The sequence below is a fragment of the Vicia villosa genome, linkage group LG4 (assembly GCF_029867415.1).
Source record: "Vicia villosa cultivar HV-30 ecotype Madison, WI linkage group LG4, Vvil1.0, whole genome shotgun sequence".
In the NCBI taxonomy this organism is placed as follows: domain Eukaryota; kingdom Viridiplantae; phylum Streptophyta; class Magnoliopsida; order Fabales; family Fabaceae; genus Vicia; species Vicia villosa.
The window spans coordinates 128091011-128104024 of NC_081183.1; the positions used below are offsets into that span (position 1 = coordinate 128091011).

At 36.3% G+C, this 13014-nt stretch overlaps 2 protein-coding genes across 2 annotated transcripts; both read right to left on the minus strand.

Annotated features, from left to right (window-relative positions):
• Positions 1-3724: 3724 nt before the first annotated feature.
• On the minus strand, positions 3725-5257 carry LOC131595189 (uncharacterized). Its single transcript, XM_058867483.1, has one exon. The coding sequence runs from the start codon at positions 5138-5140 to the stop codon at positions 3932-3934; it is 1209 nt and encodes a 402-aa protein (XP_058723466.1). The 5' UTR covers positions 5141-5257; the 3' UTR covers positions 3725-3931.
• A 6035-nt stretch (positions 5258-11292) lies between these two features.
• On the minus strand, positions 11293-12810 carry LOC131595190 (uncharacterized). Its single transcript, XM_058867484.1, has one exon. It carries the CDS (start codon positions 12719-12721, stop codon positions 11501-11503), a length of 1221 nt encoding a protein of 406 aa, XP_058723467.1. The 5' UTR covers positions 12722-12810; the 3' UTR covers positions 11293-11500.
• Between the last annotated feature and the right edge of the window lie 204 nt (positions 12811-13014).

A 13014-nucleotide genomic window follows, 5' to 3' on the forward strand; every position in this document is an offset into this window, starting at 1 on the left:
ACGCACTGCAAGCGATTGTTGCGACATACATTGCGGCTGTTGCAGGTATGGTCGTTGTGACACACATTACAACTATTGCAAGTATTATGTTTGTGGTTATTCCGCTTGTTGTGAAACACATTGGTTTGGAATTTCGATCATTGTGGTTGTTGAGAGTCTCAGACATGCATTGTGACTATTGCAATTATGGTCATTGTAATCATTGACACACATTGGAAAAGTAGAAAAGTAGAAGATCCACAAAACAATCAATGAAGGCATTGGCAATTGTTGATAAGTTGGAAGAGGAGACAAGTAGCAAGAAAATGAGAAAGTATGCTTCACCATGCATACAACAAGCTTAGAAAATTCAATATTGTAGTTTGATTTCTTTTTTATCGTCATCTAATAAAGTTTTTTGGAATCATAGAATGATCCAAGATTATAACTCTTCTTAAGAAGTTCCCAAATGTGAAAACCATATATAAGTAAACAAATTATAAATTATTAAAAACAAGTTATTAGGCCATTGTTAATAATTTGATTTGTACATGAAACACAATAATGGAGAAGATGAAGATGTCATATGGCATTTCAACCTAATGGACGACATGCCCGTTGAAGTCATAATAAGGCATGCTTAAAGTCACGTTAGCTATGTATGAAAGGAAACATATCAATTAAAAGCACTTATTGATTGTTCCAATATATGAAATGAAACATATCAATTATCATTTTTCCAAATCATTTTCAATTAAAAACACTTATCAAATCTTATTTGAATAATCTGAAAAAATGAGTTTGTTTCACCTCCAAAGTCTAATGTTAAATTATTGTGGCAGCCCATATTTTCTTTCATCAAACAAGGTGAAGGAAATGCAAAACTGAAACAGGAAGTAAGCTACTAATCATTGTGTAATGGCTAATAGATTCATGTCCAACTCAAAAGGTAGAAATAGAGAAATAAAGGATGAATACTATCTAAATTTGATTAAAAAAAAGAGTAAGGAATTACAACATAAATTGGAATTTGAAGTAAGATAGGAGAAGACCGAGGCGAGGCATTACTCTACAAGAGAGTATCAAAGTGGAGAATAGAATGACTCATCAATTTTCTTTATACCTCCCCTTTTCAATTGTTGATAATTCTGCCTTCATTGCAGTCCATCCCTAGTCGTCTCCTTATGTTGGATGTGAAATGGTAGATTTAGTCCTATATTACTTAGAGTTGTGTTTATAAAACTTAAACAACTCTTACTTAACAAGTTGGTTTAGTGTTGAGTTAAATACAATCCAAATTCTAAAATTGTATTAGAGTTTATCATGGACAGAAAGACATATTGAAGTTTCCCGCAACATCCAAGCTTTCAGCCTCATTGAGGCCTCGTTGCAGCCTCCAACACTATTAACCCTCTTTAGAGATATGGTGGTTTGTGTAGTATTTATAAAGTTCGGGCTACCCTTGTTTTACAAACCGTTTTTGTATGATTGAGTAAGATCCAACCATAATTCTAAAACCATTCAATGGTCCCTTTTATAGAAGGTTTAGAGAACATTTTCTTATATTAGAGATCCTTACAATTCAATCATGTCTCCTAGAGATTTTAACCACGCTGTACCAATAATATATACCTTTCAAGCTCGAACAAATAAGCGTCCACTTCCTTGGTCACTTCTCCAACACACAATACTGACTTGCACTTCCCCCGCGTTGATGCTTGAAATCCATCACCTAACTTGATCTTCACACTCAGGAGCTTCGTTCTTGAGAATGGGCCAAGAGCCACAAAACTGCGAACCTTCCCTCTTATCTCCTCCTTCAACCCATGTAGAAAATAACCTAAGTACTGTTTGTCAGGCAAACAACGGAACGGTGACATCAACTTCTCGAAGTCTTAGATGTATTCTTCTACCGTACCCTTTTGACGTATTCGCATCAGCTGCTCGTGGACATCTCCTTCCTCCAAACCTCTGTACCTCTCCAACAACTCAGATTTCAATTGTTCCCATGATAAATCTGCATCTTCCTCCAACAACGAATTAAAAAAAAGGATGGTGGGACATTCCATACTCAATTGTGTGAGGCTTACCTTGACTTAGGGACTGGTAGCTTGCACTCTAAAATACACTTCAGCTCTGGAAATTCACCACGATGGGTCTTCGCCGGAGAATGCTGCTAAATCCACTTTCTTCACAAATTTGCAGAATTTATCCAGAGCTTCACAGTTAAGAGCGCTCAATCTGATCGAAAATGATGTCACGCGAGATTTCGTGCCATCATCTCCGTCATCCCTTGCTCTCTTGTTGCGTTTTGTAAGAACGCTCCTTTCATCTTCTGTTTCTCCTTTCTTAATAAGACATTTTTCAAGCATATGGCCATGATTTGATTCTGATTCTCCTTCGTCGTTTGTTGCACCTCGTTTAGAGCGACTTTACCACCAAAAGCTTGTTCTCCAGTTCTGCGACCTTCATTTCCATTTGTGATGTCTTATGTGGTGGCATTCACCTCTATCTCCAATACTGATCTCTCCTATGAATGTCCAGCAGGTTGGACCGACGTTAGAAACCAAAAAACTCACACAGTAGAAATAAGAGAGTCGACACCAGAAAATGATAAAACTGCTTGACTGATGTAAAGTAAATCAGTTTACAGAAGGAATTCAATCACAACTGCCACAGAGCAAGCTCCTATAGAAAGCTAATGCTTTCCATTCATAATGCTAAGTTGATCTCTACTCCGGATGGCCCTCCTAGCCTCACTCCATTATTGCTCATTTCCTTAACAGTCCAGCAATACTCAATTACGTCCTTTTCTCCCACTCCCTACCACCTCACCCGTTTCATTCTCTTTTGCCCCTTCTAGAATAAACCTTCAAAACTCTTGGGCCTTGAAATGCATTCTGGCCCACTACCCATCCTTGTCATCATTCAAATTACGTGGGTTGCTAACATAAAATATGTGGAGATCTTCTATATTACTCCAACCAAGGCACCAACAATTGATTCATGATCCAATAACAGACCACCACCAAGTTTATGTTGAGAGGACATTTCCTTGAACAAAGCTGATGTTGCTTCTTTTACCTAATAGTTTTGCAAAAGCTGGTGCAAGCAGTATTGGTCTTATCAAAACAAAACCTACTACAACATCATGAATGGGACTTGGGTTGACTGACAGATCCTTTCTTATTGCATCTAAGGCTTTTTGTAGAATGTTTGAAGTGTACCAAAACAACCTTTATCAAGAAGGGTGCATCATATGAAGATTTAATGTTGGTATATTCAGCTGATGCACCTATTTCATTCCCCAAAAATACACTAACATTAGCCATGGGAATCACTTATCTGAACATAAAAACTACTGCAAGGAATGAAACCATGAAAAAAATCTGCTGCAGTTACCCAATACATTTCCCAGCTAAACATCCAAGTCTAAAAAGAAACGGCATTTAAGTCATTCTGGCTGTCTTTGCTTAACATTCAAGCAGCAAGGAATAAGTGAAGAATTAACATTCTTATATTTCAAATTCCAGAAAGCTTTAATGGACTTTGATATCTTCCACAATTCTCCTTTATTTCTAAGCTGAATGCCCAAAATCCCTTGAAAATATTTCAAATCACAGGAAAACCAAAAAAAAAAAAAAGAGAGAGAGATTTATATAACTAAGAACTAAAGATCCACCCCAAAGCATACTCAAAATACAAGGTCACAACAGAATGGACAAGATCACAACTGTAACAGGAATTAAAGAATCTGTATCTGTGTTTCAATCATTATAAAGCATTAAATATTTGATATACATCACATGATGACAACTGTAACAGGAATTGAAGAATACATCCATGAACAAGGGCTCCAATTTTCAACCCCGCCATAATGAAATAATAAAGTTAAGTCAATTGCAACTTCGGACATTGCATTACACAAAACTTGCGCTTACAAGTTAACCATTCAATCGCTTACAGACACTTCACCATTTTCCTTGATTTTCTTACCATCCATTTTCTCATGGTATAGCTTTAACAAATTATGTCTCTCCTCTTCAAAACATTGCACATACTTTTCAAGAAACACCTTTTCCTTAACAGCAAAAGGGGTAGACAATTCAACATTCTTTTCTATCAAACCTTTGGAGATCAGATATGAAACAACAGAGGCCCTCGGAATGATCCTATTCTCCAAACTATAGGAAAAAATATCCGGCTTTTTGGCAAGAGTCGAAGAGCACCAACCCAACTCATTCACCCAAAATCTCATGACCTTATTAATTTTCTCTGTGGATGATAGATGACACAACGGTCGCTTCCTAAATGCTTCAAGAATCATTTCATCAGACCAACCCCATTTCTTAAACACAATAACTTTGGATTCTGACATGGCCCTATCCGCTAACAATGCTAAACAAAAATTTACATTGGAAGGATCGTTAAATCCTATTGTCTTAATCATACCCAAAGCACTCCTCATGTCATGAATCAAAAATATAGACGGTGTTTCAAGTAACAAATATCTTATATTTGAGTCAGTGACTCCAATATCAAGCAACAACTTGACATTATTAACAAAATTACGATGACCAAAGAAACATCTACATTTAAGTATGTATTCAATAACTTTCTCATTAGATGGAAAGAACCTTCTTACCAATTCAAAAGTAGGGATTATGCAATTCTCAAGACTTGAATATAGAATCCTAGGGCTTCTGACCACAATCTCCACTACATCAGAATTTGAAGCACCTTTTAAGAGTAAAAATTCAAACTTTGACAAAATCCTTTTGTGGGGGTCACATGTAAGAATGTTGGGCGCTTTACTTACGATGAAGCTTATCTGAGAATCAGAGAAACCGAAGTTTCTGAAGATGGCGATTACTGAATCGGGCTTTTCGGAAGTCGTGAAATGAACGCGTTTGGAAGCCTTTGTAGCGGTTTCTAACGAGAAGCCGAAATTGGTAACGAGATATGATATTGTGAATTGGTTTTGTTGTGGTGAAGTTGTTGAAGAGTGTGATTTCAAAGAATTGAAATTTGGGATTGGATTTAGGGATTTTAAAGAATTGAAAATTGGGAATGGCTTTAGGATTTTCATTTTCAACAATGGAGTGTTCCATGATTTGTCATGTGGCAGAAAGATGCAGAAGCAAGAGAGTGTACCCATCATAGAAGAAACTGGATGTTGTACTTCAAAGTAAGGTTAAGAATGAACGGAGCCAACTTTAAAATAATTTGAGAAGTTCAAAAATATTTGAGAAGAAATTCATCATTTAAATGGTTGAATATCCTAGTTTTGTTTTGTGTGTAAGTAAGATTTTATATACTAGATGACGGATTCATATATATTTTTTAAATTGTGGAGTAATTAAATTGATAAAGTTAATGAGTGCATAAATTAAGTGGTTAATGTTTTGCTCTGGAACTGTTTGGATAGGTGGAGGGAGATGTACAGCGAGGTGTGATGGTTTTAGATTTTCGATGCGGTGGAACATCTTAGACCCTATTTAGCTAGTGTCCGATAAATTGAAGTTCTTGATCAATGGAATAGATTATTTCATAAAATGGATAGAAGTGGAAGTCGTCTCCAAGATCATAGCAGAAAAATTCGTTGCTTTTATTGTATATGGATCATGTACAAGTTTGGTTAGTCGAGAATTATCATATTAGACAAGGGTACTCAATTCACCAATTCCACAGTGGTTGATTTCTGCCACAACCTAAGAGTACTTACGAAGTTTATTTTTGTTATCCATCCACAAAGTGGATATTGGGCAATATAAAGAAAAAGTTGGATAAAGTTAAAGAGCTATGGGCGGAACAGCTCCGTGAATAATTGTGGTCGTATCACACCACTCCTTACTCAACTACCAAAGAGATTACATTTTCAATGGTGTATGGCATTGACTCGTGCTACTTGTAGAAATTCATATGCCCACTTGGAGACGTTCTCAATTCAATGAAAGAGGAAACGAGGCAGGACATATGTGTGCAACCGACTTAATTGACCAAACCTACGATGTCATTAACATCATGGAATTTTCCGCCAAATAAAGGGTGGTCAAGAAGTACAACTCAAAAGTGGTCCCAAGATATATGTAGAAGGGCGACCTCGTACTCAAACAAGTAGTTGTGTCACCCCAATTGGGGAAATTACATCCTAATTGGGAGGTCCATACTGCATATGTAAGAAGTTATCTCATGGAGCTTATAAACTCGAGGAGGTGAATGGAAGACTCACCCCAAGAACATGGAACTTAGTTAATTAGAGATACTATTAGAGTTAGCTATTTATTGTTCGCTACTTTAATCAGGTGAGAGAAATTTAGTTTACCATGTATAAACTCTCTTGAAAATGTTTTATTATCATTTCTCCATAAAATATAACTAATAAATGATTGGATGTTGGACTTCCAATCAAAGCTCCTTTCTGCCTTTAGAGGCAATATCCTTGTTGGACTTTCAATGGAAGATCATTGCCGCCCTCATAGGAAATATCCATGTTGGACTTCCAATGGAAGATCCTTGTTGGTCTTAGAGGCAATACCCATGCTGGACTTCCAATGGAAGGTCCTTGCCGTCCTTAGAGAAAATATCCATGTTGGACTTCCAATGGAAGATCTCTGTCGCCTTCATAGGCAATATCCATGTTGGATTTCCAATGGAAGATCTTTACTACCCTTAACGGCAAAATCCATGTTGGATTTTCAATGGAAGGTCCTTGCTTCCCTTAGAGGCAATATTCATGCTTGACTTCCAATGAAAGATCATTTCTTCCCTCATAGGTAACATCCATGGCAGACTTCCACTAGAAGATCCCTGTCGTCCAGTGGTAACACAACTAATAGATCAATACTAAAGAATTCTTAGGCTTCATCAACTCACTCACAATTAACCTTTTGGATCATAAAATATACCCCGTCTTGGACCATTTAATAATTAGTGAGACAAATGATTCAAAGTCTCACCAAAGGAATTAGGGATGTCAACTTGCCTCCGTTAGCGGGGATCTCCGTGGGGATTCTCCGTTTGGGGCCCCAAAGATGGGGAATTTTCCCCCCGCGGGGATGGGGATGGGGATCAAAGTCTCCCCGAAGGCACTTCGGGGACGGGGTGGCGTAAATATCCCCCGCCCCGTGGAGTCCCCGCCCCGAATAAAATAGCATAATGTCCTTAATTTATATATAATTTTAAATTATTATGTAAGTTTATTTGACATTTTATATAATTAATCTTATACACAAATTTAAAATATATATGTATTGTTAGTAAAAGAGTGATATAAATGATTTTTTCATTTTTTTTAGTTTGAAAATTTTGTTCGATATTATAGATTAAATATTGTAAAAACAATATATTTATTGGTTAATTTTTGAGGCTTTTACTATTAATTTGGTTTAAAATTATATATAAAAAAAATCATGTTTATAGATCTCCGCATGAACCGTGGGGATCCGTGGGGACCCGCGGGGATCCGCGGGGACGGGGATGGGGGACAAAATCCCCCCGAAGCGGGGACCCGAAGTGGGGATGGGGAATAGATTCAATGGCGGGGATTGTGATGGGAATGTATCCCCCGTCCCCGCCCCGCCCCATTGACATCCCTAAAAGGAATTCAACTTAAAGTCTCGCACGAGAGACTTAACCTGAAATCTCACTTAAGGATCTCAACTTAAAATATCTCCTGAGGACATTCAATTTATTGAGATATCACTTAGATATAAAACTTCTTAGCATCATGTGCGAGCTTGCTTTACACCAACAATAACCCTACACAATTAGAGATTGTCACTCATAATACTTTTAGCGAGTACAAGAATATAATCCACCATTCTCACAAGACTCATTTAGAGATAGTCTGGTCCTCGATTCAAACACCAAACTCTCATCATGTTCATTAAAGTGTCTCTCGATACTAAGCAATTTGAAAAAAATATGCTTTTGTCTCTTACTTATTTTCCTCGATGACATTTACTAGGGAATTTTAGAAATCTTCTACTTTTGTGATTTCTACCTTTTCCTAATTTCTCTCTTCTGTTATATAATCGAGAGCGAAATTTCCTTGTTTAGTTTCTTCTTGTTGAATGACGAATGTGTAAGTCATCAACAACTCTATTTCCGATTCAAATTTTTCTTCATCATATATATATATATATATATATATATATATATATATATAGAAGAGTAATGTATTATGAAACATTAGCCAACTCGCTTGTAAATGTCGTTAACTCCGCCACTGCCACCATATGAGAGCACAGTTTCTCAGGGCTTCCACCGCCTCTGACAACTTCTCACTCTGGTATTCCCACAACTTCAAAATGCTTCTCAATCCAAATCAACCTCCAATAGGCATCACCGCTGCCATCAAACTACTACATGTCCAATTGATAGAAACTAACCGATATATAAAAGATAATAGGGAAAAAAATTGGAATTATAAAATAACAGTGCAGAACTTTGAGGGTCTATACCTCCCTAATGTCAAAATGACATTTTTCATATCCAATTCCCCGATGATCCACTCCCAAATATCTTCTCCTATTTACTCTAAACATAAACTCTAAATTAATAAAACATATAATTACAATAATTACCCATTAATTTTCCTAATAGAGTCTAACAAATACATCCTCCCGGATTCCATTATCTGAATTGTAAGGATCCCTTATGGAAATAATTGTCACCGCCACTCATATCCCGATGCTTGCAATATGTTGATGGAAAAGTATGTTGGCTGATTCCTAAGTCTAAGTTCATAGCACAACACATTTATCCATTTGCTAGTGATCACTGTGATCACAGCCATGGAGTAGGGTAAGCGATGCTACTAGCATTGACAATGATCCTCACATGGTGATATGTAGAATAGAATCGTTGCAAAATATGAGCTGCATGTGGTTGAAAATGTTTGTGTTGAGCAATGGCAGCAGGGTGTCCATGCAGCAGATAAAATATGTGGAGATCTTCTATATTATCAACCAAGGCACCAACAATTGATTCTTGACCCAGTAACAGATCACCACCAATGTTTGTATTGAAAGGCACATTTCCTTGAAAAAAAGTGAAGTTGATTTTTTTAATTTTTACCTAATAGTTTTGTAAAAACTGGTGCAGGCTGTATTGGTCTTGTCAAAACAAAACCTACTACAACATCAGGAAAAAACAAGAAATGTGCTTCATATGAGGACTTGACGTTGTTGGTATATTCAACTGATGCACCTATTTCATCCCAAAAAATACACCAACATTAGCCATGGGAATCACTTATCTGAACATAAAAACTACTGCAAGAAATGATTCCTTAAAGAGAATCTGCAGCAGTCAGTCACCCAATACCTTTGCTAGCTAAACATCTAAATCTACAAAAATCAACATTTAAGTCATTCAATCTTTGTCTTTGGTTAACATTCAAACACAAGGAATTTGTGAAATATGAACATTCTTATATTTCAAATTCCACAACAGCATGGATATTCAGCAAGGTTACAAATAAGTATTGGCTATTTAAGAATCTGTATCTGTGCTACAATCATTTATAAAGCATCAAATATTTGATATACCTCACAAGATCACAACTTTAACATGAATTGATAATACATCCATCCATGAACAAGGGCTTACATTTTCCAACCCGACATAATGAAACAATACAATCAAGTCAATTGCAACTTAGGACATAGCATTACACAAAATTTATGCTTGCAAGTAAACCATTCAATAGTTTTTCACGCTCTCCGAATATACTTAACATCTTGGAACATTGTTTGAGAGATATCAAACCTTGGCCTCAGGTCGAATCAGCAGAGATGCATTGAGGTTTAAAAAGATGTAAGAAGAGCAGCATGGTTGTCACACCATTCTTGTATTCACACCAGCACTAGAAAACCTTGATGTAGGCCTAACTCACTGGATATAGTTGCGAAGGGGAAATCAATAAATGGTTAAGCACGCCAACCTCGAAATCGTTGAAAGGGACAGAAACCTATGAAAGACAATATGCATTTGTGGAGAGAAATTACACATTGGTTGAATTTACCCCAGATCCTTTTGTCCTTGGGGAGAATCACTCCCTGGACCCTGGTCATCAAAGGATCCCACCGCCGTATAGCACGGCATGCCAAAACATCCGTAAGCAAAACGCTGTGGATAGAGAAAGTCGATGCCTTTACAAAATGGGGGTGGTCTAATGAAGATGTTCTGGAAGCATTCAGAGTGCATCCTCACTGTATGTTAGTATGTATTGATAAAACTAATTTAGTGAAGAGTTTTTGGGTCAATCAGTTAGGTTGGGTTGTTCTGGCCCTTGCCAAAAGACTAAGGCTATGTTTGGGAGTTTGGAGGGGAAGGGAGGGGAGGGCTTTGAAAAATAAGAAGAATTGGGTGAAAAGGATAAAAATATTTTGGGTAGGAGGGTTTTGGAGGGTTTGAGTTTATTCATAACACCAAAAACCTCATAAAATGGGGGAACTCAAAAATTGTATTGAAGGAGGGTTTTGGAGGGTTTTGAAGGGCTTACATAAATGTTCCAAATATCTTTTAGGTTGTTATAGTATTCCCAAAATTAAAAATATATTAATGATAATGACTCTTTTATCATTCTAAACAAAATCATTTTATCAAAAAATGTCAAATATTTTCCTATATTTTTTTAAAATTTTATTTTTGGAAGCCTTCCCCTCCCCTCCCCTCCCCTTCAAACTCCCAAACATAGCCTAAAGGTAGTGTTTCATAAACAATAAATAATAGTATCAAATAGGCTATCTACTGTTTATGGCGAACTGTCTTGATCATCCTATGCATCCTATCTTTGAATGCACCTCGCGCCTCTTCTAGTGTCTCCTAAAAAATGTGACCTGCATAAGGGTGTAGAGAGCCTTTGACAGGAAAAGTACTTAAAAGAATTACTTACAAATCTAAAGCAGGAGTCTTTGACAGAAAAGCATGTAAAGCTTTTGTTAGTTTTTGTGCTTCTTTGGTATCACAGTGAGTTTGATAAATCACAGCTAGTCATCACAGTACCACTGTATGCACCATACTGATAATTGGAATAGTACAAAATCCAAAAAGATAAGTTGAACAAATCAAATAACTAAGTAGAGGTAATTCCAAACATTTAAATGTTATTTCCATATATCAAATGAAACATATCAATTATTATTTTGCCATATCCTTTTCAATTAAAAGCACTTCTCAGATCGTATTGGCATAATCTGAAAAAATGAGTATGTTTCCCCTCCAAAGTTTAATATAAATTCTTGCACTCATCCATATTTTCTTTCATCAAACAAGGTGAAGGAACTACAAAACCGAATCAAGAAATAAGCTACAAGAAATAATTCCATAAAAAGAATCTGCAGCAGTCACCCAATACATTTCCCAGCTTAACATTTAAATCTACAAAAATCAACATTTAAGTCATTCCGACTGTCTTTGCTTAACACTCAAGCAGCAAGGAATTTGTGAAATATGAACATCCTTATATTTCAAATTCCACAAAGGTTTATCGGGCTATGATATCTTCACCAATTCAATAGCTTACAGGCACTTCACCATTTTCCTTGATTTTCTTACCATCCATTTTCTCTTGGTATAGCTTTAACAAATCATTTCTTTCCTCTTCAAAACATTGCACATACTTTTCAAGAAACACCTTTTCATTAACAGCAAAAGGGGTAGACAATTCAACATTCTTTTCCATCAAACCTTTCGAGATCAGATATGAAACAACACAAGCCCTCGGAATGATCCTATTCTCCAAACTATATGCAAAAATATCCGGCCTTTTGACAAGAGCCAAAGAGTTCCAACCCAACTCATTCACCCAAAATCTCATGACCTTATTAATCTTCTCTATGGATGATAGCATACACATCGGTCGCTTCCTAAACGCTTCGAGAACCATTTCATCAGACCAACCCCATTTCTTAAACACAATAACTTTTGCATCCCACCGAGATTCCGAGATGGCCCTTTTGGCTAACAATGCTATACAAAAATTCACATTGGAAGGATCATTAAACCCCATTTCCTTAACCATATCCAATGCACCCCTCATGTCAACACACAACAATATAGACGGTCTTTTAAGTAACAAATATCTTATATTTGAGTCAGTGACTCCATAATCAAGCAACAACTTCAAATTATTAACAAAAGTATAATGACCAAAGAAAAACTTACATTGAAGTATTCGTTCAATAACTTTCTCATTAGATGGAAGGAACCTTCTCATCAATTCAAAAGTAGGGATTATGCAATTGTCAAGACTTGAATATAGAATTCTAGGGCTTCTGACCACAATCTCCACTACATCAGAATTTGAAGCACCTTTTGAGAGTAAAAATTGAAACTTTGGCAAAACCCTTTTGTGGGGGTCACATGTAAGAATGTTGGGTGCCTGTCTAACAAGGTTGCTAATCTGGAAATCAGAGAAATCGTAGTTTCTGAAGATGGCGATTACTGAATCAGGCTTTTCAGAAGTCGTGAAATGAACGCGTTTGGAAGCCTTTGTAGCGGTTTCTAACGAGAAGCCGAAATTGGTAATTAGATATGAAATTGTGAATTGGTTTTGTTGTGGTGAAGTTGTTGAAGAGTGTGATTTCAAAGAATTGAAAATTGGGATTGGATTTAGGGATTTCAAAGAATTGAAATTTGGGAATGGATTTAGGATTTTCATTTTCAACAATGGAGTGTTCCATGATTTGTCGTGTGGGAAAAAGATGCAGAAGCAAGATAGTGTGCCCATCATAGAAGAAACTGGATGTTGTACTTCAAAGTAAGGTTAAGAATGAACGGAACCAACTTTAAAATAATTTGAGAAGTTCAAAAATATTTGAGAAGAAATCTATAATATAAGAAAAAGAAGTTACTTTTGGAAATCATAATAATATCCTTCCGTTATCTTACACAAAATTAATATTTTGGGGTAAAAAATTGTCTTTTGTGATATTATTTTCTCCTTGCTTAGCGGTATGTCATTATCTCAATTTCAATTTTCAATTTTTCTCTCTCTCTCGTCTTTTCTCTCATTCTCTTTCTCTC